The following is a 26,303-nucleotide window of genomic DNA, read 5'->3' on the forward strand; positions in this document are numbered from 1 at the left end:
AAAACTGAACACAATACTCCAGGTGTGGCCTCACTAACACCTTATACAATTGCAGCATAACCTCCCTAGTCTTAAACTCCATCCCTCTAGCAATGAAGGACAAAATTCCATTTGCCTTCTTAATCACCTGTTGCACCTGAAAACCAACTTTCTGTGACTCATGCACTAGCACACCCAGGTCTCTCTGTACAGCAGCATGTTTTAATATTTTATCATTTAAATAATAATCCCTTTTGCTGTTATTCCTACCAAAATGGATAACCTCACATTTGTCAACAGTGTATTCCATCTGCCAGACCCTAGCCCACTCACTTAGCCTATCCAAATCCCTCTGCAGACTTCCAGTATCCTCTGCACTTTTTGCTTTACCACTTATCTTAGTGTCGTCTGCAAACTTGGACACATTGCCCATGGTCCCCAACTCCAAATCATCTATGTAAATTGTGAACAGTTGTGGGCCCAACACTGATCCCTGAGGGACACCACTAGCTACTGATTGCCAACCAGAGAAACACCCATTAATCCCCACTCTTTGCTTTCTATTAATTAACCAATCCTCTATCCATGCTACTACTTTCCCCTTAATGCCATGCATCTTTATCTTATGCAACAACCTGTTGTGTGGCACCTTGACAAAGGCTTTCTGGAAATCCAGATATACCACATCCATTGGCTCCCCGTTATCTACCGCACTGTTAATGTCCTCAAAAAATTCCACTAAATTAGTGAGGCACGACCTGCCCTTTATGAACCCATGCTGCGTCTGTCCAATGGGACAATTTCCATCCAGATGCCTCGCTGTTTCTTCCTTGATGATAGATTCCAGCATCTTCCCTACTACCGAAGTTAAGCTCACTGGCCTATAATTACCCACTTTCTGCCTACCTCCTTTTTTAAACAGTGGCGTCACGTTTGCTAATTTCCAATCCGCCGGGACCACCCCAGAGTCTAGTGAATTTTGGTAAATTATCACTAGTGCATTTGCAATTTCCCTAGCCATCTCTTTTAGCACTCTGGGATGCATTCCATCAGGGCTAGGAGACTTGTCTACCTTTAGCCCCATTAGCTTGCCCATCACTACCTCCTTGGTGATATCAATCCTCTCAAGGTCCTCACCTGTCATAGCCTCATTTCCATCAGTCACTGGCATGTTATTTGTGTCTTCCACTGTGAAGACCGACCCAAAAAACCTGTTCAGTTCCTCAGCCATTTCCTCATCTCCCATTATTAAATCTCCCTTCTCATCCTCTAAAGGACCAATATTTACCTTAGCCACTCTTTTTTGTTTTATGTATTTGTAGAAACTTTTACTATCTGTTATTATATTCTGAGCAAGTTTAGTCTCATAATCTATCTTACTCTTCTTTATAGCTTTTTTAGTAGCTTTCTGTTGCCCCCTAAAGATTTCCCAGTCCTCTAGTCTCCCACTGATCTTTGCTACTTTGTATGTTTTTTCCTTCAATTTGATACTCTCCCTTATTTCCTTATATATCCACGGTCGATTTTCCCTCTTTTTACCGTCCTTCCTTTTTGTTGGTATAAACCTTTGCTGGGCACTGTGAAAAATCACTTGGAAGGTTCTCCACTGTTCCTCAACTGTTTCAGTATAAAGTCTTTGCTCCCAATCTACCTTAACTAGTTCTTCTCTCATCCCATTGTAATCTCCTTTGTTTAAGCACAAAACACTCGTGCTTGATTTTACCTTCTCACCCTCCATCTGTATTTTAAATTCCACCATATTGTGATCGCTCCTTCCGAGAGGATCCCTAACTATGAGATCCTGAATCAATCCTGTCTCATTACACAGGACCAGATCGATGACCGCTTGTTCCCTCGTAGGTTCCATTACATACTGTTCGAGGAAACTATCGCGGATACATTCTATAAACTCCTCCTCAAGGCTGCCTTGACCACCTGGTTAAACCAATCAACATGTAGATTAAAATCCCCCATGATAACTGCTGTACCATTTCTACATGCATCTGTTATTGCTTTGTTTATTGCCTGCCCCACCATAATGTTACTATTTGGTGGCCTATAGATTACTCCTATCAGTGACTTTTTCGCCTTACTATTCCTGATTTCCACCCAAATGGATTCAACCTTATCCTCCGTGCAGTTAAGTATACAATTTTATTTCCAGTAAACTGAAGTCCTATCGCGGATTGCTGAAGCGAGTCCAAAGTTAGTGAATAAATGTAATCATAACTAAACTTGCATTCAGGACAATTGAAAAGTGTACTGAACGATAGTGGTTCAAAAAATCTCACAATTTTAGCCTTTAGTCAGTAAATCCATTTTTGTGCATCAAAAACACGTGGACCATACGTAAACCACAACTAACATCTCATTTTCCTTTAACCTGATAATTAAGGATTTAAATAAACAGGAATTTTTTCTTTGGTAATCAAATTATAGCCAATATGTCTTTTGGAGACTTCTAGATTATACTTGTGTTTTGGCAACTTTAATTATATATTTTAGAGTAGGTTTGTTTGATTTGGTTGGTAATTCAGAGACATTTGCACAAATATCTCACTCCACAAAAAGACAGCCAGATTTTTTTTAAATCATCTCTTTTCATGCAATTTGACTTTGCTTCAGCTAAGCAATCTTTGAGCTTTGTGAAGGGCTTTGTCATAATATACACCAGTATATCATGGTGCAGACACACACTGATGGACACACAGTGGGACCAATCAACATACACAACACCGCAGCCAATCACCAGTGAGAGTACACGCACTATAAAGACAGGGGCATTCAGAGTTCCCGCTCATTCGAGTAGCAGCTGGCTAGGAGCACAGATCTCACAACCTGCAACACAGACATTCACCATGTGCTGAGTGCATCAACTGGTTAGAACAAGGCAAAGGTCTTTAGTTAAAGCTGGTATCGTATTTACCCACAGTTCAAGTATGTTTAAATAGTTAACCTCTTAATAAAATAGTGTTGCACTACTTCAAGTGTTGGTGACCTGTTTGTGATCCACACCCAACACATCATGATACCAAGGGTGGTTGCATACTAGCACTTCGTAGACTTACCTGCAAGTGATCTGCCTTCCGCCAGTATTCCGTCATCCTGCAACATGGACAACATCAGCCCGCCGCCGCTGCTCTGCATCGCCGGCAACCTCGGGGCCAACTGGAAGATTTTCAAACAGCGATTCCAGCTCTACCTCAAAGCCACGGACAGTGAGGGCGCCTCGGACACCAGAAAGACTGCTCTTCTCCTCTCCACGGCAGGGGACCATGCCATCCATATTTTCAACTCTCTCATCTTTGCAGATGACAAAGGCAAGACAAAGTTCAAGACGGTTCTCCTCAAATTTGACACTCACAGCAGCGTAGAGGTGAATGAAAGTTTCAAACGCTACGTGTTCCAGCAGCGTTTGCAGGGTAAGGACGAACCTTTCCAATCCTTTTTAACGCACCTCCGCATCCTTGCGCAATCTTGCAGCTACGCGCCCACCTCCGACTCCATGATACGTGACCAGATCGTTTTTGGTGTTCAGTCGGACCCCCTACGTCAGCAGCTCCTCAAAGTAAAGCAACTCATCCTAGCGACCGCCATCGAGACCCGTGTCCTACATGAAAATGCCACCAGTCCGTACTCCGATATACAAGCGGCTGAAACAGCGCGGCAAGGTCCCCACGAGGCGGAACTGGTCCAAGTGATTGAACACCTCCAGGGCCTCAGCCTGGATGAGGGCGGCCATTTTGCGTGCTTTTCGAGGACTCTCGCGCTTGTACGCACCAAACGAGGGGACGGCGACATGGAGAAACATAATGCGCAGGCACGCACCACGCAGGACCGCACCGCGAATGCACAGCGAACGTGCTGACGTCACGACGTGGGGCAACTGTAGCTCCGCCCATTTAAAGCGGCAATGCCCCGCAAAATCTCAACAATGCCTACGATGTGGAAGACTTGGCCACTATGCTGCCTGCTGTCGAGCAGCTCAGCCTTCCAATTCATATCGCTTCAGCCAGCCTCGCAGGAATGTTCGGGCAATTCAACCCACGGTCACTGAGTCCGATTCCGACCTCCCACACAGCAGTGACACGGAGGACCCGAAAGCGCCTTTTCAAGTCGGCGTCGTAAAGAAAAACAAGCTGTCCCCGAAGCAAAGACACCAGCCGCTGTCGGTATACAGCATCGATCCAGACGATGAGTGGTGTGCCACCCTGACGGTCAACCGGTCCCAAATACGATTCCGCTTGGACACTGGTGCCTCTGCCAATCTCATGGCGTGGTCTGCTTTCCAAAGCCTTCGTGTCAAACCAACTAGTCTCCCATCGGCCTGCCAGCTATTGGACTACAATGGCAACATCATTCCTGCTACTGGCTCATGCCAACTCGAAGTGATGCACAAGTCACGAAAAGCCATCCTTCGTTTCGAGATCGTGGGCTCCTCGAAGGACTCTCTGCTTGGTGCACAGGCGTGCAAATTGCTAAACCTCGTTCAAAGAGTTCACTCTCTCTCTCCTGATGACACGTCTGCCTTCCAGGATGCTGACTTCAGGGCGCAACTCAACGCCATCATCGACCAGCACCGCGACGTCTTCGAAGGCATGGGCACGCTCCCATATACGTACAAGATCATACTCAAACAGAACGCCACGCCTGTGGTGCATGCACCTCGCAGAGTCCCAGCACCCCTCAAGGACCGCCTCAAGCAGCAGCTGCAGAACCTCCAAGACCAAGGAGTGATCTCCAGAGTTACGGAACCAACTGACTGGGTCAGTTCCATGGTGTGCGTAAAGAAGCCTTCCGACAAGCTCAGAATCTGCATTGATCCAAAGGATCTGAATCGCAACATAATGAGGGAGCATTACCCAATCCCCAAGCGCGAAGAGATCACATGCGAGATGGTTCGTGCCAAGCTCGTCACCAAACTTGACGCCTCGAAAGGATTCTGGCAAATTCAACTAGACAGATCCAGCAGGAAACTGTGTACCTTTAACACCCCATTCGGCAGATATTGTTACAACAGAATTCCGTTTGGGATCATATCGGCGTCAGATGTATTCCACAGGATCATGGAACAAATGATGGAAGGCATTGAAGGTGTTCGCGTCTATGTTAACGACATAATCATTTGGTCCACCACCCCGCAGGAGCTTATCAGTCGCCTCCAGCGCGTGTTCAAACGCATACAGGACCAGGGCCTACGCCTCAACAGAGCCAAATGCTCCTTCGGCCAGACGGAACTCAAGTTCCTAGGGGACCACATCTCCCAGTTGGGTGCGCGGCCGGATGCGGACAAGGTGGCTGCCATCACAGCCATGAAAAAGCCAGAGGACAAGAAGGCAGTCCTCCGATTTCTGGGCATGGTCAACTTCCTAGGGAAGTTCATCCCAAACCTCGCCTTTCATACCACAGCTCTCAGGAACCTGGTCAGGAAGACGACAGACTTTCAATGGCTTCCTGCCCACGAGCGCGAATGGAGAGAACTCAAAACCAAACTCATCACGGCCCCGGCCTTAGCCTTTTTTGATCCAGCGAAAGAGACAAAAATTTTGACCGATGCCAGCCAATCTCGCATTGGGCCAGTGCTCCTGCAACGCGATGAGGCCTCATCATGGGCCCCCGTTGCATATGCGTCACGCGCCATGACTGTCACGGAACAGCACTACGCGCAGATCGAAAAGGAGTGCCTGGGCCTGTTGATCGGTGTCGTCAAATTTCATGATTATGTGTACGGCCTTCCCCAATTCACCGTCGAGACCGACCATCGCCCGCTGGTCAATATAATACAAAAAGACTTGAACGACATGACGCCTCGCCTCCAGCCCATTCTGCTCAAACTCCGGCGATACGACTTTCAGCTCGTATACACCCCGGGCAAAGACCTGATCATAGCCGACGCTCTGTCCAGGGCAGTAAACACCCCGTGTGACCCAGCGGGATTCGTCTGCCAGGTTGACACCCATGTGGCCTTCGTGGCCTCCAATCTACCGGCCACGGATGAACGCCTCATCCAAATTCGCCACGAGACTGAAGCTGACCCCCTGCTACAGCGTGTCATGCGCCACCTAACAGACGGGTGGCTCAAGGGCCAATGCCCGCAGTTCTACATCAGAGATGATCTGGCGGTAGTCGATGGTGTCCTCCTGAAGCTGGACCGCATTGTTATCCCGCACAGCATGCGCCAGCTCGTCATGGAACAGCTACACGAGGGCCATCTTGGCGTGGAGAAGTGCCGCCGACGGGCCCGAGAGGCAGTGTACTGGCCCGGCATCAATGATGACATCGGCAACACTGTACTCAACTGCCCCACCTGTCAGCGGTTCCAGCCGGCCCAACCACGTGAGACCCGACAGCCCCATGAGTTGGTCACGTCCCCTTGGTCCAAGGTCGGCATCGACCTGTTCCAAGCGCTGGGCAGGGACTATATTCTGATTGTAGACTATTTTTCAAACTACCCGGAGGTGGTACGTTTGCACGACATCACGTCGTCTGCAGTCATCCGTGCCTGTAAGGACACCTTTGCTTGACACGGCATCCCACTCACTGTGATGTCGGACAATGGCCTCTGCTTCGCAAGCCAGGAATGATCCAACTTTGCCAGGTGGTACAACTTTGTGCATGTGACATCCAGTCCCCTGTACCCCCAATCCAATGGCAAAGCGGAGAAGGGCGTCCACATAGTCAAACGGCTCCTCTGCAAGGCTGCCGATGCGGAATCCGACTTCTACCTCGCCTTGCTGGCCTATCGCTTGGCCCCACTGTCCACTGGCCTGTCGCCAGCCCAGCTGCTCATGGGTCGCACCCTGAGGACGACGGTGCCGTCCATTCACGTCCCACACCTCGATCACGTTCCGGTCCTTCAATGAATGCAACTGTCTCGTGCACTGCACAAGGCGACTTATGACGTCCGTGCAGCTGATCTCCCTGCTCTGGCTCCAGATGACAACGTCCGCATCCATCTTCCGGATGGTGGCTTGTCTGCAACTGCTGTGTTTCTTCAGCAGGTGGCTCCCCGCTCTTCCTGGTTCCATTACGCGCCATAATCGGCGTGCCCTTTGTCTCATTCCGCGCTCGCTACGTGATCCTCCGCCAGTGCCACGCCCTCCTGTTGTCCCTGACCTGGACTATGCAGAGAATCCGGTTACTCTGCATCCTCCTCACTGACGCAGTCCAGCCAGCTCCTCAGCCGGTGGCTCCTGACCCACCCTTGAGGCGGTCAACCAGAATTGGTCGCCCACCTCAGAGACTTGATTTGTGAACTTTGCACTAATGGACTCTCTGATCTGTTCTGTTCTTCCATTTAATCGTTCAAGTGGTTTGTACATAGTGTTCATCTCGTTATTTGTGTTACACACTGTTTTCTGTCTGCACCAGGCACCATCCCATGTAAATAGCTGAGTTTTATGTACATATTCCTGTAAACATTTTGCACGCTCGTTGTCAGGAACATTCATCACACACTATTTATTGTCACGCAGACACATTTTTTTATATAAAAGGGGGGATGATATAATATACACCAGTATATCATGGTGCAGACACACACTGATGGACACACAGTGGGACCAATCAACATGCACAACACCGCAGCCAATCACCAGTGAGAGCACACGCACTATAAAGACAGGGGGCATCAGATTTCCCGCTCATTCGAGTAGCAGGTAGCTAGGAGCACAGATCTCACAACCTGCAACACAGACATTCACCATGTGCTGAGTGCATCAACTGGTTAGGACAAGGCAAAGGTCTTTAGTTAAAGCTGGTATCGTATTTACCCACAGTTCAAGTATGTTTAAATAGTTAACCTTTTAATAAAATAGTGTTGCACTACTTCAAGTGTTGGTGACCTGTATGTGATCCAGAACACCCAACACATCAGGCTTCACGTGAAACTTTCAACAAACTGCTGTGAGTCAACAATGTGTGCTTCAAATTCTTTCAATCACATTGAAATACTAATTTTAAAGGTTAAATAATTATCAGTAATAAGATAGTTTTCACAATACTTATAAACACTAATTTGTTATATCAATTCCCACAGAACTGGCAACAAAAGCCGGACTCTGATATTATTAATTGTGTTTTCTACTCCGATTTTAAAAAATACCTTAAATACAATCAAATAGGTACAGACGAAAAAGCATGCATAGTGGCAATATGACTGCAACTAAAACTGTACAAGGGCTCAATCCAACTAACCATTTTCCTGATCTCTGCCCATATACCATTTCAGTGATTAAAATTCAATTTGCAATAAGATAAGCTCATTTACATTGCTGAAGATTGTTGCAAGTGATTCAAAATATAAACATACTATCTAATAACATGTAGCCTGTTAAAACAATAAGCAGAACATTCGACTTTTACATCAGAACTTTTTTACTATCTTTGGTGATTCTATACATAAAAAGGTTGCTGAAGTAGGAATTAACTGGAAGTCAAAATGTAAAGCTCCAAAATTCTAAGCTAACCAGCTCTGCAGTGCTCTTGCCAGGAGGTTATAGATTTAGGTTTTATACATGGATCATTTCAGTTTTAGCATCATCATATGAACCTGCCAAGGATTGAGTAAACAATGCAAATGAATATTTAGCAATAATTGGTATCATATTATGATTTTGTGCATATTTTGGTTTCATTTATCTTTCTTTTTGATTTTGATCATATTAGTTTTTGGAAAAGATCCAGTTACCAGACTTCAAAGTGTTAAAAGGTTATGACTTACTGCCCATACAGGAGACGTAAAACCAAGGATGGCGGCTTGTATTCCATCTGCCACATACGGAATTACATTTTCACCTAATCTGGTGTCTCTAAACAGCGCTCGCAAGATATTCAAAGCATGCACCTGACAAAATAAATGTACATAAGCAATTGTGAACAAAAGCATGAAGTGCAAGAAACTTTTTCTGCAAAAAGATCATTTATCCACACCTGCCAAAAGACAATAAAAAGTCACATTTGTACCACATAAAAACATGTTAGACAGTTTATAGAGGAGAACTGGACAATAGTAGATGAGGTGACCAAAAGTGTAGTAAAATAATTAGGATTCCAGGAAACATCTAAATGTACGACAATAGCAAGGCAAAAGGATTCAGGGAAAAAGCGCCAGAAAGTGGAACATCTTGATGATCAGGTAAGCAGTTTGAAGAGGGAACAGAGAGCTTTTTAAGTTTTGAATCATAGAATTTACAGTGCAGAAGGAGGCTATTCGGCCCATCGAGTCTGCACTGGTTCTTGGAAAGAGCACCCCATTTAAACCCACACTTCTAAGCTAACCCAGTAACCCCACCTAATCCTTTTGGTCTCTAAGGGCAATTTAGCATGGCCAATCCACCTAACCTGCACATCATTGAATTGTGGGAGGAAATGGTGCACCCGGAGTAAACCCACGCAGACATGGAGAGACGTGCAGACTCCGCACAAACAGTGACCCAAGCCGAGAATCGAACCTGGGACCCTGGAGCTGTGAAGCAACTGTGCTAACCACTGTGCTACCGTGTTGCCCTCTTTGGCGGACAATGATTAACTTATGAAGGAATATAGGAATGGTGCCAGAACTAAGGGAGCCATTAACAATGTCAGTGAACACTGGAACAAATACTGCAGCCATGGCATGATGCTGATGGAGAGGGTGGCTGAGGTGTCTACCAAGCAGATCACTTTGTCCTGTATAGAGTTGAGCATCTTGTCTGTTGATGCGTCTGCACCATTCCAGGCAAGTGAAGAATTCCCGATATATACCCGATTAGGCGGTTGAAAGACATTGAAGAATCAAGTGAGCCACTCACCACAGAATTCATATAGAATTTACATAGTTGGCCCAGGTAAGCAGCAAGTCAAACTCCCGCTTGTAATATCCGGCGCTCGTTCAACAGCCCCCCCTCTGGGGCCTCCGCGTACCTCCTATCTACCCTGAGTATATCTCCCACCAGACTCTCCCTTTCCGCCCTCTCCTTCTTCTCTCTGTGGGACCTAATGGAGATTAACTCTCCCCTAATGACTGCCTTCAGAGTCTCCCAAACCACTGCCACCGTCACCTCTCCTGTGTCATTCGCTCCCACATAATTCTCAATACTCCTCCTTATCCGCCCGCACACCTCTTCGTCCGCCAGCAGCCCCACATCCAGTCGCCAGAGAGGGCGCTGACCCCGTTCCGCCTCCAGTCGCAGGTCCACCCAGTGCGGGGCATGGACCGAGACCGCAATGGCCGAGTATTCGACCCTCTCCACCCTCGGGATTAACGCGCTACTCAGCACAAAGAAGTCTATTCGTGAATAGACTCCATGGACATGCGAGAAAAAGGAAAACTCCTTCGTCCTTGGCCGCATAAACCTCCAGGGGTCCACTCCCATCTGGCCCATGAACTCCCACAAGGCCCTGGCCGCCGCCGGCCTCTTTCCCGTTCTGGACTTGGAACGATCCAAGCTCGGATCCCAGACCGAATCCAAGACCGTATTAAAGTCCCCTCCCATTATCAGGTGACTTATCTCCCAAGTCCGGGATCCTACCCAACACGCCTCATAAAGTCCGCATCATCCCAGTTCGGGCATATACATTCACTAACACCACCAGGGCCCCTGCAGCTTGCCACTCACCATTATATACCTGCCCCACTTGTCCGCCACGATGCTCCCCGCCTCAAATGCCACTCGTTTACTGACCAAAATGGCCACCCCTCTGGTATTGGAGTCTAACCCTGAGTGAAACAGCTGTCCCACTCAACCTTTCCTCAGCCTCGTCTGGTCCGCGAGCTTTAAGTGCGTCTCTTGCAACATGGCCACGTCCGCCTTCAACCCCTTCAAATGCGAGAACACGCGGGACCACTTGACCGGCCCATTCAGGCCCCTCACGTTCCACGTGATCAGCCTGGTCGGGGGGTTGACCACCCCCCCATCCCGCCGACAAGCCATCTCCCTTTTTCGGCCAGGCGCGTGCCCCCGCCTCCCTCCTCCAGCTCTCCCCCCGGCGGCCCCCCCGCCCGACTCCCCCTCATTGTGCTTCTGTGAGTCAGCTCACACATGCTGACCCCGGCCGCTCCCGCCTCTGTATACCAACCCTTAACTTGTTGCCTCCTTCGGGCCACCCTACTCCCCCCCCTCCCCCGCAGGGTAGAGGGGAAAGCACCATCTGGGACCTCCCCATGCGCCGGACAGCCCGTCCCGGGTGTTTCCCGACCCCTAGCACCGAACACCTGGAAAACAAAACACCTGGAAAACAAGCAAAATAAACAACAAAACCTCCAACCAAACGAGGGCAGACATGCCCATAAACTTATGCTTTACCTGCCGTCCTTCCCTCGGTCCCTCCCCACCCACACATTTCGCCCCCATACAACTGTCCCGTAGTTCAGGTCCAGCTTCACCTGCCTGATGAACGACCACGCCTCGTCTGGCGTATCAAAATAGTGGTGCCTGTCCTGGTATGTTACCCACAGTCTCGCCGGGTGCAGGAGCCCAAACTTCACCCCTTTACTGTGGAGGACCGCCTTCGCCCGGTTAAAACCTGCATGCCTCCTCGCCAGCTCCGTTATCAGGTCCTGATAAATTCGGATCTCGCCATTCTCCCACTTACAGCTCCGCTCTTTCTTCGCCCACCACAGGACGCTCTCCCGGTCTGCCAAGCGCTGAAACCGTATCACCATCGCCCTAGGTGGCTCGTTTACCCTCGACTTTCTGGCGAGAGCCCTGTGCACCCCATCCAGCTCCAAGGGCGGCAGGAAGGCCCCCGCGCCCATCAGCGTCCCCAGCATTGTGGCCACGTACGTGCTCACGTCCGTCCCCTCCGCTCCTTCGAGAAGGCCCAGGATCCGCAGATTATGACTCCGAGACCTGCACTCAAGGTCATCCAGCCTCTCCTGCCATCTCTTATGGAGTGCCTCATGCGCCTCCACCTTCACCGCCAGGCCCAGGATCTCGTCCTCGTTCTCCGCCACCTTCCTCCTCACCTCCTTGATCTCCTTCTCCTGCGCCTTCTAGGTCACCACAATTCTTTCCATGGAGGCCAGCATCTCTGTTTTCAGCTCCATGAAGCAGTTTTTAAGGAGCTCCTGCTGTTCTCTGGCCCACTGGGCCCACACCTCCCGATCTTCTCCGGCCGCCATTTTGTCCTCTCGGACCTTCTCGACCTTCTTCCCCGGGTTCGCGCGTATGCCGGCTCCGCTCCTGGTTCTCTCCACGCACCACCGGGGGGAGCCTCTCCCAGGTCCGTTCTCGCGCCCGTCCCTCCTGTCAATTACCGCCGCCACTCCTTTTAGCGGCCCGGAAAACCGATCCCGGCGGGAGCTGCCGTTCGCGCGACCTAGCAGGTCATGGCTGCTACCGGAAGCCCTGCACAATCAGTTTGTGATGTAATGCGTGAACAGAATTGGTTTTAAGTTATCATCTGTGATGGTGAGGCCCCCAGGAAGAGAGCCAAGAATGATCATCCACTAAAACAAAGCTGAATCATTAAAAGTGCCAGTCTTGTCATTTGCATCAGATGCTGAGTTCTGCCGTCATTGAGGATGCGAATGGTAATGGAATCTCTTCCTTTATTAAATACTAAATTGTCGACCATCACTCACAACTGTATATGGCAGGATTCCAGAGCTTTGACCTGATCCACAACTTGTAGTTTTACTTAGGTCTGATTATAACGCACTGCTTTCTTTCTCTTCATTCAATGCGCACCACATAATATCAAGGAACAGCTGAAAATACTGGAGAGTACGAAGGCCATGGGTCTGACAACATCCCTTAATAAGGGGATCAGGTATTATGGGGAGAAGGCAGGAGAATAGGGATGAGAAACATATCAGCCATGATTGAGTGGCGGAGCAGACTCGATGGGCCAAATGGCCTAATTCTGTTCCATGTCTTATGGTCTTAACAAACTTGTGGTCCAGAACTAGTTACAGCCTGAGCAAAGTAGTTCCAGTACAGCTACAACATTCGCATCCATGTAACAATGTGGTAATTAGTCCAGGTATGCCTTGTCCAGAAAAAGGGACAAACCCAATTACTGTCCATCAGCCTCCTCTCAATCATCAGCAAAGTGATAGCTGGTGAATTTGACAGTGCTACTGAGTAGCACTTACACAGCAATAATTTGTTCACCAATGCTCGGTTTGGGTTCCACCAGTGCCACTTGGCTGTTGAACACAAGAAATATGAGCAGGAGCAGACCATATAGCCTGCTCCATTGAGCAAAGTGATCATGACTGAACAGCCTGCCCACTCCCCAGATCCCACAACCCCCTCAACTGAAACAATCTCTCAGTGTCTGCCCTATCAAACTTAGTCAGGATTCCGGCTTCAATGAGATCGCCTCTCATTCTTCTAAAATCCAGAGAATTTGCTCAGTCTCTCACAGGTCAACCCTTCATCCTGGGGACCAACTGAGTGAACCTTTGCTGTAACATCTCCAATGCAAGGATATCTTTTCTTAAATGTGTAGCAAGATTTCTTAATTCCTGTACACCAATCCTTAGATTGGCCAATAAAGACCAACAGGCCTTTTGCCTTCCTAATCTAATCCCAATTTGCCATATTCTTATTGAATGGCAGAACATGCTCGAAAGGTTGAATGGATACTCCTGCTCCTTAGTCCTCGAGCTTTCCAGCACTGCCAAGAGACCCTTAGGCCCATTGTGTCTGCACCAGCCATCAAGCACCTACCTATTCTAATCCCATTTCCCAGCACTTGCTCTGTAGCCTTGTGCGTAGCTATGACATTTCAAGTGCTCACCCAAATGCGTCTTAAAATGTTGAGGGTTCACGCCTTTGCCACGCATTCAGGCAGTGTGTTCCAGATTCTCACCACCCTCTGGGTCAAAATGTTTTTCCTCAAATCCCCACTAAATCACCTGCCCAGTTAAATCTATGCCTCCTGTTTATGACCCCTCTACTAAAGGGAAGTTTCTTCTATTTATCCTATTCATGTCCCCCAATTTTGTACATCTTAATCAAGTTCCCCCTCAGCATTCACTGCTCTAAGGAAAACAACTCCAGCCTAACCAGCCTCTCTCTCTGAACAGCTGAAACATTCCAGCCCAGGCAATATAATAATTTTTTTTTGATAATAATATTTATTGTCACAAGTAGGCTTACATTAACACTGTAATGAAGTTACTGTGAAAAGCCCCTAGTTGCCACATTCCGGAGCCTGTTCAGGTAGACAGAAGGAGAATTCAGAATGTCCAAATTACCTAACAGCACGTTTTTCGGGGCTTGTGAGAGGAAACCGCAGCATCCGGAGGAAACCCATGCAGACACCGGGAGAATGTGCAGACGCCGCACAGACAGTGATCCAAGCCTGAATCGAACCTGGGACCCTGACGCTGTGAAACAACATTGCTAACCACTGTGCTACCGTGCCGCCCACAGGGAGATAAGGCTTCCTTCGAGACGGAATTGAACCAGCGACCTTAGGATCCTGGTGAATCTCCTCTGCACTCTTCCTGGTACAATCACATCATTCCAGTGTGCCGACCAGAACTGCACAAAGCACTCTAGCTGTGGCCCAACGGGCATTTGATACAGCTCCATCATAGCCTCCCTGCTGTTATATTCTTTGCCTCGGCTAATAATAAAGGCAAGCATCCCGTATGCCTTCTTAACCACCTTATCTACCTGTCCTGCTGCCTCCAGGGATCTATCCTGCACTCTAAAATCCTTCTGGTCCTCTTTACTTCCTCGTATTCTGCCATTTATTGTGTATTCCCTTGCCTTGTTAATCTTCCCAAAATGCATTACTTCACACTTTTTCTTTATAAATATTTTAATTGAAGTTTGCATTTTTACACTGTACAAGAATGGATGAAACGGTTATTATTCATAGCTTACACATTGTTCCCATATTTATCAAACACCGATATTCACATCTAGATCAATAATGTACAGTACAAATATCACGGGATCCATCAGCAATCCCTGCGGTACACCACTGGACACAAGTTTCCAGTCACAAAAAGAACATTAGACCATCACCCTCTGCCTCCTGCCTAAGTCCGAAGTTATTATTTCTTGCTGCACCAAAATGCTAACTTTGTGTTCCTTGTACAAGCACAAATAATTATCTTTGAACATCAAGAGCAGCACTGTGCCAGGGACCCGGGTTCAATTCTGGCCTTGGATGACTGTGCGGAGATTGCATGTTCTCCCCATGTCTGCGTGGGTTTTCTCCAGGTGCTCCGGTTTCCTCCCACAGTCCAAAGATGTGGTTAGGTGGATTGGCCATGATCAATTGTCCTTTAGTGTCCAAAGATGTGCAGGTTAGGTGGGGTTATGAGGATAGGTTGGGTGAGTGGGTCTGGGTAGTGTGCTCTTTCAGAGGGTTGGTGCAGTCTACATGGGCTGAATGGCCTCCGTCTTCACTGTAGGAATTTTATTATTCTGTCAACACAAGTTTCACACCTTTTTAAAAATTCTGCTTTTCTATTGTTTTGTTACAACCAAAGTGAATAACTTAACACTTCCCTCCAATGTACTCCATCTGCCGTCTTGTTGCCCAACCACTTAACCTGTACAGCCTCTTTGCTCCCTCACGTAGCTCATTTTTTGATATTTTGTTTGATATTATCAGCAAATTTAGATTCACAAATGCTGTCTGACCTGCTGAGATTGTGCAGCATTTTCTGTTTTTGTTTCAGATTCCAGCATCTGCAGAAATTTGCTTTTATCTTAGATACATCATTTTCTGTCTATCATCAAAGTCATTATTTTAGATTGTAAATAAACGCACCCCAGTGCTGATCCTTATGGCACTCCACTATTCACTGCCTGCCAACTTTAAAAAGCCCCGTTTATGCCCACTGGCTGCTTTCTATCCATTAACCAATTGTCTTTCCAGACTAATGTATTATCCCTAACACCATGAGCCCTTATTTTGCTGAATAACCTTTTGTGTGGCACTTTATTGAATGCCTTTTGGTAATACAAGCACTAGTTCCACTTTATCTACCCCACATACTCAAAAAACTCTAATAAATGTATTAAACAGGATTTCTAGGTGCATTGTTAAGTGCCAGGTTCCAACCTAAAGGGTCCATTCTAGTGTTTAAGGAATTTTGGAAAATCATAGCTAGCACATCCGCTATCTCTTCAGTTATCTCTTTTAGAGGGTGCCGAATGTAACCCCTTTATTTAAGAAATGAGGGTGGGTGAAAACATGGAATTACAGGCCAGTTAACCTAACATCAGTAGCAGGGAAAATGCTACATTCTATTATAAAGGGTGGGATAACAGGACACTTAGAAAACATCAACAGGCTTAGGCAAAGTCTTCAGGCAAAGGATTTATTAAAGGGAAATCATGCTTGACCAACCTACTGGAGTTTTTAGTGGATTTAACTTATAGAATAGTTCAGGGAGAACCAGTGGATGTGGCATTTTTAGATTTTCAGAAAGTTTTGGAAAAAGTCCCACATCAGAGGTTAATGTGCAAAAGTAAAGAAAATGGGATTGGGGGGGTAACATATTGGCATGGGGTTAGATTTGGTTAACGGACAGAAATCGGAGAGTAGGAATAAATTGAAGTTTTTCCAGAGTGGCAGGCGGTAGTGATTAGTGGGGTACCGCAGGGATCAGTGCCTGGACCTCAGCTATTCACAATATACATATCACCAATTGGGATAAGGGAACCAAATGTAATAGGTCCAAGTTTGCTAACAACACAAAACTAGGTGGGCATACGAATGCTGAGGATAATGTAAAGAGGCTTCAAGGCAATGTACACAAGTTGAGTGAGTGGGCAAATACATGGCAGATACAGTAAAAAAAATGAAATGAAAATCGCTTATTGTCACAAGTAGGCTTCAAATGAAGTTACTGTGAAAAGCCCTGAGTCGCCACATTCCGGCGCCTGTTCAGGGAGGCTGGTATGGGAATGAACGTGGATGAGTGTGAAGTCATCCATTTTGATAGGAAAAATAGAATGGTAGAGTATTATTTAAATGATGTCAGATTAAGAAATGTTTATTTACAAAGGGACTTGGATGTCCTTTAACACCAATCACTGAAAAGAAGTATGCAGGTGCAGCAAACAGTTAAGAAGGCAAATGGTAAGTTGCCTTTCATTGAAATAGGATTTGCATAAAGAAACAAAGATTCCTTACTGTAACTGCATTGGGCCTAAATGAGACCACACCTGGGTGCAGTTTTGGTGTCCTTACCTCAGAAAGGAAATACTTGCCATCGAGGGTGTGCAGCGAAGGTTCACCAAACTGATTCCTGGGATGGCACGACTGTTATATGAAGAGAGATTGGGCTGACTAGAACAGCATTCACTGAAGCTGAGAAGAATGAGAGGGAATCTCATTGAAATGTATCAAATTCTGACAGAGCTGGACAGACTGCATGCAGGGATGTTTTTCCAATTGGCTTAGGGGGTGGGGGGTGGGGAGTCAAGAACAAGAGATCACAGTCTCAGGATACGGGGCAGGCCATTTGGGGCTGAGATGAGGGGGAATATTCTTCATCCAGAGCTGGTGAAACTGTGGAATTCCTTACCACAGAAGGCTGTAGAGGCCAAGTCACTGAATATATTTAAAGGAGGAAATAAATGAGATTTCTAGACACTAAACGCATAAAGGGTATGGGAAGAGAATGGGAGTGTCGCATTAAGATAGAGGATCAGCCATGGTGATATTAGATGGTGGTGCAGGCTCAAGGGGCCAAATGGTCTACTCCTGCTTCTATTTTCTATGTTTCTATGAACATTGCGAAGACTTTCTAGAGCATGAAAGTTGTGTTTGTAGATTCTCTCTTCATCGCCAGTTTTATGATTCCAGAGCCATCACTTACAGTGCAGAGCCTTATTTTGTTTCGTTGCCGCTTCAATGTCGGTACGCTTTGATGATTTTGGCACCACATTTGAGTTTACCTAATTCGGGTATTGCTCAACAATGTTTTCTTCACAACTAATGGAACTGATTGTCAGCAACAATGTTGTGAAAGATAATCCACTGGGTTGAGCTTGCCTGGCTGGTACTCAAACAAGCATATGAGTTGACTACCACTGCTTTATTCGAGTGGGTGATTTGGTACATGGGTTGTTATACAATCATACTAGGAGTCTATGGTTGATTATTCCTTCAAACTCATTTCCATACAAGTAGAAATGAAAGTTAAGATACCCAGAGTGCCTCTCTGTTTGCGAATAATGCTGCTTCATTGCAATGATAGATGGGTTGCCTTCTTTATCTTTTTACACAAGAACTGCAGCTGAGGCAACCAGGCTTGTACCCATGACTAGCAGGGTAGTTTTCCCTGGGTCAAAATAAGCATTGTGCAACTTGCTAACAACTGCCATTTGATCTCGTGAGCTGCCTGATCAGGTACTATTTCTTCACCACTGAACACGTGACCAAATAATTCAATTCCGCTTTCATTGACCAAATACTTGTCTTTGTTCAAGGTACGGTTACATTCTGTAAGTTGTAAGCATGCATGTAGGCATGTCACGAGTTCAGTACAATCGTTGATGTGTGATGAATGTAGGAATTTCTGATATATTGTATTATATGTATTTGGTGCAGTAAGGGTTAAAAGCCTGGGTTAGTGTGTGACTGCTGCAGTCACGTTTTTAAAAATTGGATTGGATTTGTTTATTGTCACGTGTACCGAGGTACAGTGAAAAGTATTTTTCTGCGAGCAGCTCAACAGATCATTAAGTACATGAGAAGAAAAGGGAATAAAAGAGAATAAAAGAAAATACATAATATCCTGGTTTGAAAGGCAGCAGATACTTTTTAGAGACAGGCGTGTAATTAAAGCATTGCAAAAGAAAGATCATAATTCATTCCAACCATGAATATTGTTTGCCGAAGTTGGCAAAATGAAATTTTGTTTAAATTGAGTTCTTCGGGGAGTAGAAAATTAGAGACATTGTTTTCAGCTTAGTAACATAGTGTAGTTAATGGGAGGAGCCAGGGACTACAGCAGTCAAGTGTTGGGGTTTGGGGTTTCAGTTCAGTTAAAGATTTGACTGGGGACAGACCAGGCTAGCAGTTTCTGGAGAAACTGAGAGTTTAGATTTGTTAACAGACTCATGTATTCTCACAAAGCAGTTCAGTTAAAACAATTTTGCCTGTGATCATAACAAGAGTTTCTGAAAGGCTGGCAGATTAAACAATAGTTTGACAGGCAAGAATTTGCAAGCTGGGTTCCTGAAGGATCTCTCTTTCTCAAAGTGGTTTATCCAATACATCTTTTTACAGCAAGTATTTCTGGGTTGGTTTCTGCATTTAAAAGTGGATTTTGACCCGAGATGGTTATGTGAGAGTGAAGGTAAAGATAGCAGATAAAGGAGAACATGGAAACTGGGAGATCATAAAAGGTTGTAATTTAATCTTATGCTTCAAGTGGCACCACATAGCATTGGAGCTTCACTTCAATGGCAACCTTATTTATTCATTCACAAAAATTCTTGACGTAGTTTATTATCCTTCAGTTTATTCAGAGTGCTGCGATCAAAGTTAAAGTATTCGATTTCTCAGCTCATACATCCAGCATTACATGGGAGTCACGAAATAAAAAATTGCACTCAAAAACTTCTCTCCGCTCAACTCCGTCTGTTGATTTTCTAAAAGTATTTTGGTTCCATTATAAGTTAAGTACAAAACATCAAGCTTAACACCTTTTGATCACCCATTTCCTTTCAATAAAGATTTATTGATTTTCTGAACACTTTTGTTTAATGAGTTTTGATGACATAATTAAGCAACATTATTGGCAGGAGTTACTGAATTTCACAGTGAGGGAACACATCAGCAGAGCAATGGCTTGATAAATGAAACACTTCAAGAGTAAATATTAATTAATTGGCACATTTCAATCCAGTTCCCCCGCACCTTTCATCACATAGAATTCCCTGCAGGGCAGAATGAGGCCATTCGGCCTATCGAGTCTGCATCAGTCCTTGGAAAGAGCACCCTACTAAAGACCATGCCTCTACCCTATTCCCATAACCCAGTAACCCTATCTAACCTTTTGGACACTAAGGACCAATTTGACAAAGCCAATCCACCTAACCTGCACATCTTTGGACTGCGAGAGGAAACAGGAGCACCCGGAGGAAACCCACGCAGACACGGGGAGAAAGTGCAAACACCATAGATAGTCACCCAAGGCTGGAATTGAACCCAGGTCCCTGAAGCTGTGAGGCAACAGTGCTAACCACTGTGCCATCGTGCCACCCAAACATTTACCCGCATAAACATCTCCAGGAAAGCTCCCTGAAACTATGTAATCAATGTTCACTATTCAACCAAAATAAGAATGAAAAGGTAAACAGATAATTCAAAAATGCTAAGATTTTAATTGTAATATTAGTTTTTCAAATAATTATCTTGATAAGTGCACTCCCAAAATATTTGCTAAAAATCTCACTTTAAATTAAATCATCCGAAGAGTATTCTCAAAACCATTCGGCTCCAGGCCTCATTATAGCCTTGGACTAAACATGGACAAAATAACTCAAGTCTAGGGGTGAAGTAACTCCCCTTCATATCAAGGCTGCATTTAGATGGGGTATCTCATTAAGCAGCCCAATAAAATTGAAATCAATGGAAAAAAATGCTCTCCTGACTGAAGTCATATCTAGAACAAAACATGAAGGCTGTGTTAGTTGGAGCCCTATGATCTCAATCCAGGATGTCGCTGCAGGAGTTCCTCACACACAATCGTCTTCAGTAGCTGGTGGTGCTGCCACGACTGAAGAACTGCCTGTCCTCTTTCCTTAAAGGGAAGGGAATCCCAATTAATTTGCTAATGCATGTAAAATTGGGTTGGGGCTCCCATAATCAGACTGCTACCAGAGTTTTCTGGAATATGTTTATCAAGAGTCCAAATTGTTAACATGAAAATTGTGATCCAACAGTGGTTCCAGAACTGGATCTTATGGGGCCCGATTTGCGTCACTGAATAGATAACATTTACCCCATCTCTAGCTTTTCTCTTGCAGCCAGCTAGCTTTCCATTCTGCTACCTGTCCCTGATTCTGTATGTCCTGACTTTAGTCATTTGTACCTTATCAAAAGCACTTTAGAAATCTATACATATGTATCCATTGCATTGCCATTGTCTACTCTTTTCAACTCCTCAAATAATTCAAAAGGCTATTCAAGCTGATCCTACTAGTGCAGCAATGCCTGACACAGTGGTGGGTATAACATTGGACACTAACATGAACATTCAATAGTGAACAAAAAACACAAAATTGTTTCTTCCACAACAAAGGAAATTTCCCAAACTCCCCTATAACTAGTAATACCGTGAGGCATGCCAGTGTATTGAGCACTTGAATTAAACTAGTCTTAACAAGTATTAAATACAAACACATGAATAAACTGAAACTATTGCAATGACATAGATTTACAAGTGAAATTTAATTTTGAAAAATACCCTTTGTAACCATTGTGCTCTCAAGCTTTTTGTTAATGAGGATGCAGTTAGGCGAAACAGCTGTGGTCGTGATGCAGTGTCTCGCTGTTTGTCCAGGCTCCTTTTTGAGGTAGCACAGTGGTTAGCACTGTTGCTTCACAGCACCAGGGGACCGGGATTGATTCCCGGCCTGGGTCACTGTCTGTGCAGAGTCTGCACGTTCTCCCCCCCGTGTCTGCATGGGTTTCCTCCGGGTGCTCTGGTTTCCTCAGTTTCGAAAGATGTGCTTCTTAGGTGAATTAGACATTCTGAATTCTCCCTCAATACCCAAACAGGTGCCATAGTGTGGTGACGAGGGAATTTTCATAGTAACTTCACTGCAGTGTTAATGTAAGCCTACTTGTGACACTAATAAAGGTTATTATTATTAAAGACTGCCCACAGCCGAAGTATTGTCAGTTGACAGTGGATTTCACCACTGAAACGCTTTCCCCACCACAGAATCACACGTGTTTCCGTGCATGCTGCCAAGACTTTAAATGTAATCACATGAAAATGTGAAAAAGCAAGGGAGCGGAAGTGGCACACCCTTCCAGTTCCACAATTGGGAACTACAAGCCACTGACAAAATTCTGTCTATCTTCTGGAAATACAGTGGAGGTGAATAATGTTAGAAATTTCACAAAGGAGCTGCATTACTTTTTTGACAACTCATCAAGGAATACAAGAAACACAACTTGAAATATAAAAATGTGCACCACAGCACAGGAAAAAGAAATTGTACCACTCATTGCCAGTGCCAGAGAATAGTTAGAATTGTACGGAGTGAGAAATGATTGTACTATACAATATCTGCTTACATGAAATAACTCATTAACAAGAGCAATTCAGAGGATATTGCTAATGAGCTCCACTGTTAAAATATAATGCAAAATGACATCGTCGGTAATTTGTGTCACGTTGTTACCTGTGGAATGGTGGCATGTTCATCCTGGCACATCGCTAATGGTAAGGCAAGTGAGATCAGTTCCTTCATAGTCAGTTTCAGAAGACCCAAGTTGGAGCCCCTAGGTTCCGAAGACACCAAGGCCTGCAGTGAGGATAAATTGAAATGCACAATTTTAAAGAACCCCTTACCCTTATACCTTTGATTGGGATGCATTTTCTACAAGTTATATCCGACTTAATGAGGTTTGATTTCATTTTCTCTCTCCTTCTTCTCTATACATATTTATCTGCCGTTCTAGCAAAACGGTCGCAAATTAAGCTGGCGATTACTTTACATTTCTTAAAGTAAAATGTTATTTTATTGAACAGCCCAAAATTGATGTCTTATCATAGCACGGCATCCTGAGAGGGTCAGCTTCCCACCTTTCTTTACTGACAATTGAGCCAAGGCAGAAGTGTAAAGAAAATATCATTATCAGAGCTGTTGATTTACTACCATCTGCGTTTTCTGAACAAATTACATAAAATTCTACAGCTCTAAGTGAATATTTTTTTTAAATTTAGAGTACCCAATTCTTCTTTTTCCAATTAAACGGCGATTTAGCGTGGCAAATCCACCTATCCTGCACATCTTTGGGTTGTGGGGGAGACCCACGCAGACACCGGAAGAATGTGCAAACTCCACATGGGTCCTGAACGCTGTGAGGCAGCAGTGCTAACCACTGCACCACCATGCCGCCCTAGCTCTAAGTGAATGTAACAAATTTTAGAAGCTATTTTGTCCCATTGCGTTACAAGCCATAGAATTCCTGCAGTGCAGAAGGAGGCCATTTGACCCATCAAGACTGCACGGACCCTCAGATAGAACAACCCATCTATGCCCACTCCCCAGCCCTATCCCTGTAACCCCACCTAACCTTCACATCTTTGGATACCAAAGGGAAATTAGCATTGCTAATACACTTAACCTAACCTATTATTACTTAATAGAAAAAATACAGATCCCACACTCCAATGATAAGGGTTGGCCTCGCCCTGTACTTCAGCAGCAGAAATTCTGCACAGATTCATCAAAGACAACAGGGCATTCATTTCACCTAATAAACCCATCCTTCTCATACCTGAATGTAAAATGGGATTCCAGCACTACGTCGGGTGGCACATAGTTTGGATACAGGGGAACTGGATTTAACTTCCAGTAGAACTTCTTCTAGCCACTGCTGAGGCAATTTCTGCAGATCACGATTATTACAACTAGAAATAGGGAAAAAGGCAAAGCATTAGTGCTTTCAGTTTTGGTTGTTATTACTCTCCCATCTCAAAAGCCAGTCTTACATTATCTTCAGTCGACAGACCAAGTTGGTACAGCTTACTGTATTCAGGTTCTGTTATATTCTCAATGTGCCACAAAGAGAAACGGTATGGAGGTGCCACACACTTCAATTTCTTACAAACACAATGCAAGGTTTACTCATGAGATGTTACTCATACAATCCAACATGGAAAACTGAAGCCTGTGCAAACACACTGCAGACGTCACTACAGATCATATGACATTCCACTGGAAGGGATGTATTTCTTAATACATAACAGGGTCTAATATGAATAAGTTCTTCAGTATCTTCAATAATTCATGCCTGTGCTCCGGACACCTGATTCAGTATCCTGGAATGAAAAGCCAATTCAAAATTGTGCAATTCCAGTAAAAATATTGATGGACTTCCGGTGACGGTGATGTGCTGAGTGGACGCACATCAGGTGGCTTTCCTCCCAACTAGAACCAAAAAAGTTACTTTTAGAAGAATTTGGTCTGAAAAGCCAACGGAAAAGAACCCCAAAGAGAAGGAGACACAGCGGAGAAGAAGATGCCAGCGAACGGAAGCTCGAGGGGCCGACGAGAGGGCAGAAGTAGTGGAAAGGGCCACAACCAGTGGGCGGACGAGCCGGAGGACCCACGAGGCGAGGTGGAAGCCCCGATGGCCCAAGAGCGGGGTGCTGAACACCAGCAACAGCCTCCCCCTCCCCACCAGGGGACGGGTGGAGGATCCTCCTAAAAAAGGAACTGTCCACCATGAAGGAAGCAATAAAAACAGGTGGCGGTGAAGATGGCGGTGACGGAGGAGGTGGTCTCCCTTCAACGCACGATCGATGGCCTGGGGAAGAAAGTAGCGGCGCAGGAAAAAGCAATCCAGGGCCTCGAGAGAGAGAGAGAGAGAGCCTCAGCGGACCAGAGTGAAAGGATTGTTGCTCTGGAGGCAGAGGTGATAAGGTTGGTGGCGGCCCAAGGGAATCTGAAGGGGAAGGTCGAGGAGCAGGGGAACAGGTCACGGCGGCAGAACATCGAGGGCAGAGACACGACAGACTATATTGCCCAAATGCTGGGCAACCTAGTCGGGAGAGACAGTTTCCCCAACCCCCTAGAACTCGACAGGGCACACAGGTCAGTCAGGCCGAAGCCCAAAGCAGGGGAGCAGCCGAAAGCGATCACAGCAAAGCTGCACCGATACCAGGATCAGGAAAGGATCCTGCGGTGGGCAGGCAAACAAAAGCGAGCTCGTGGGAAGGACACAGAATCTGGGTCTACAAGGACATTGGGGCTGATCTGGCAAAGAAAAGGGCAGAGTTGAACAGGGCAGAATCGGAGCTCTACAAAAGTGGGCAGCAATTTGGCATGTTATTCCCGGCCAGAATCTGGGTCAAGTGCCAGAGCAAAGGTCATTGTTTCAACAACCCGGCAGAAACAAACGACTTTGCGCTCGTTAACAACCTGGACAGAGAACAAGCACGGCAGTGATGAAGGTGTGTCGGGGAGGATCGCTGAAGAGACAGAACCAGTGACTGGCAGTCTTAACTATATGTTTGCGCGGGACTGTACTGCCTCGTTCTGAACAGAAAGACCGGGTACAGGAGAGAGAGCGAAGACAGGGAAAGCAAGTGAGGGGACGGAGAGGGAAAACGGGCAGTCAGAGAACACAGGCAAAGGACTAGATCAGCCCTGGGAGGGCACCACCGTACTCGCAGGGAGGGCTAGCATGGGAAGGCAGGCAGTGAGGGAGGCCACGGCACAGACAGGGAAAAAGAGTTGGCAACAGACAGGGAGCAGGATGAGGAAACAAGATGGCGCCGCAAGCAGGCATTTTGGAAGGTCCCTAAACTGAGGGAGACCCCGGAATGCAGGAGCGCACCCACGTGACGTACACACAGTTGGTGGCCATGTTGGATGCCCCCTGGACAAAAGGAAACCACGGAGCGCATGGGCCTGACCTCATGATGAAAACGGTGACCGTGGCCATTTGGCACTGCCCCCTAACAAACGGAAACCCCAGACTGCAGGGGCGCGTCCACCAGGTAAGTATAGTTGATCCTGCAGGAAAGGGGGAGTCAGAAACCCCCACCAGGATAGTCACCTGGAATGTAAGGAGACTTAACGGTCCGGTGACAAGATCCAGAGTCTTCACCCACTTAAGAAGTCTGAAGGACGACATAATCTTCCTGCAGGAGACACACCTGAGAGAAAAGGACAGACTGCTGGTAAGTAAGGGCTGGGTGGGACAGATGTACCATTCATGCTAAGGGACAAAGGCTAGGGGAGTAGGCATACTGATTAGTAAGAGGACAAGGTTTATAGAGACCAGGACGGTTACGGGCCAAGGGGGATGATACATCATGGTCAGCGGTGTCCTAGATGGGGTACTGGTGGCACTGGTAAATGTGTACGTGCCCAACTGGGACAACACAGACTTTATAAAAAAGACCGTGGTGAAAATCCCCGACATCGACCCACACCGACTGATTATGAGGGGCAACTTTAACTGCGTGCAGGACCCACTGACCGACTGATCAAGCCCCAAAACGTGGAAAAAGGCAGGCATAGCTAGGGAACTGGGAACATTCATGGAACAGATGGTGGACCCATGGAGGTTCCTGAACCCGGCGAGAAGGAATTCTCATTCTTCTCACCGGTCCACAAGGTATAAACTAGGATCGACTTCTTTGCAGTGGGGAAATCGCTGCT

The 26,303-nt window shown here is 46.2% G+C and overlaps 1 protein-coding gene across 5 annotated transcripts in view; it reads right to left on the minus strand.

Moving 5' to 3' along the window:
• Positions 1 to 26,303, minus strand: part of thada (THADA armadillo repeat containing) — an 820,576-nt gene that overhangs the window by 596,873 nt on the left and 197,400 nt on the right. For 4 of the 5 annotated variants that reach the window (XM_072510451.1, XM_072510443.1, XM_072510470.1 and 1 more), the window contains 3 exons: positions 23,410 to 23,542; positions 22,308 to 22,430; positions 8,702 to 8,824 (listed from right to left, as the gene is read on the minus strand). In XM_072510451.1, coding sequence (XP_072366552.1) covers positions 8,702 to 8,824; positions 22,308 to 22,430; positions 23,410 to 23,542 — 379 coding nt within the window. The remainder of the gene's footprint in view (positions 1 to 8,701; positions 8,825 to 22,307; positions 22,431 to 23,409; positions 23,543 to 26,303) is intronic. The other variant, XM_072510461.1, reaches the window with a different exon arrangement.

This window comes from Scyliorhinus torazame, chromosome 1 (genome assembly GCF_047496885.1).
Source record: "Scyliorhinus torazame isolate Kashiwa2021f chromosome 1, sScyTor2.1, whole genome shotgun sequence".
NCBI lineage: Eukaryota > Metazoa > Chordata > Chondrichthyes > Carcharhiniformes > Scyliorhinidae > Scyliorhinus > Scyliorhinus torazame.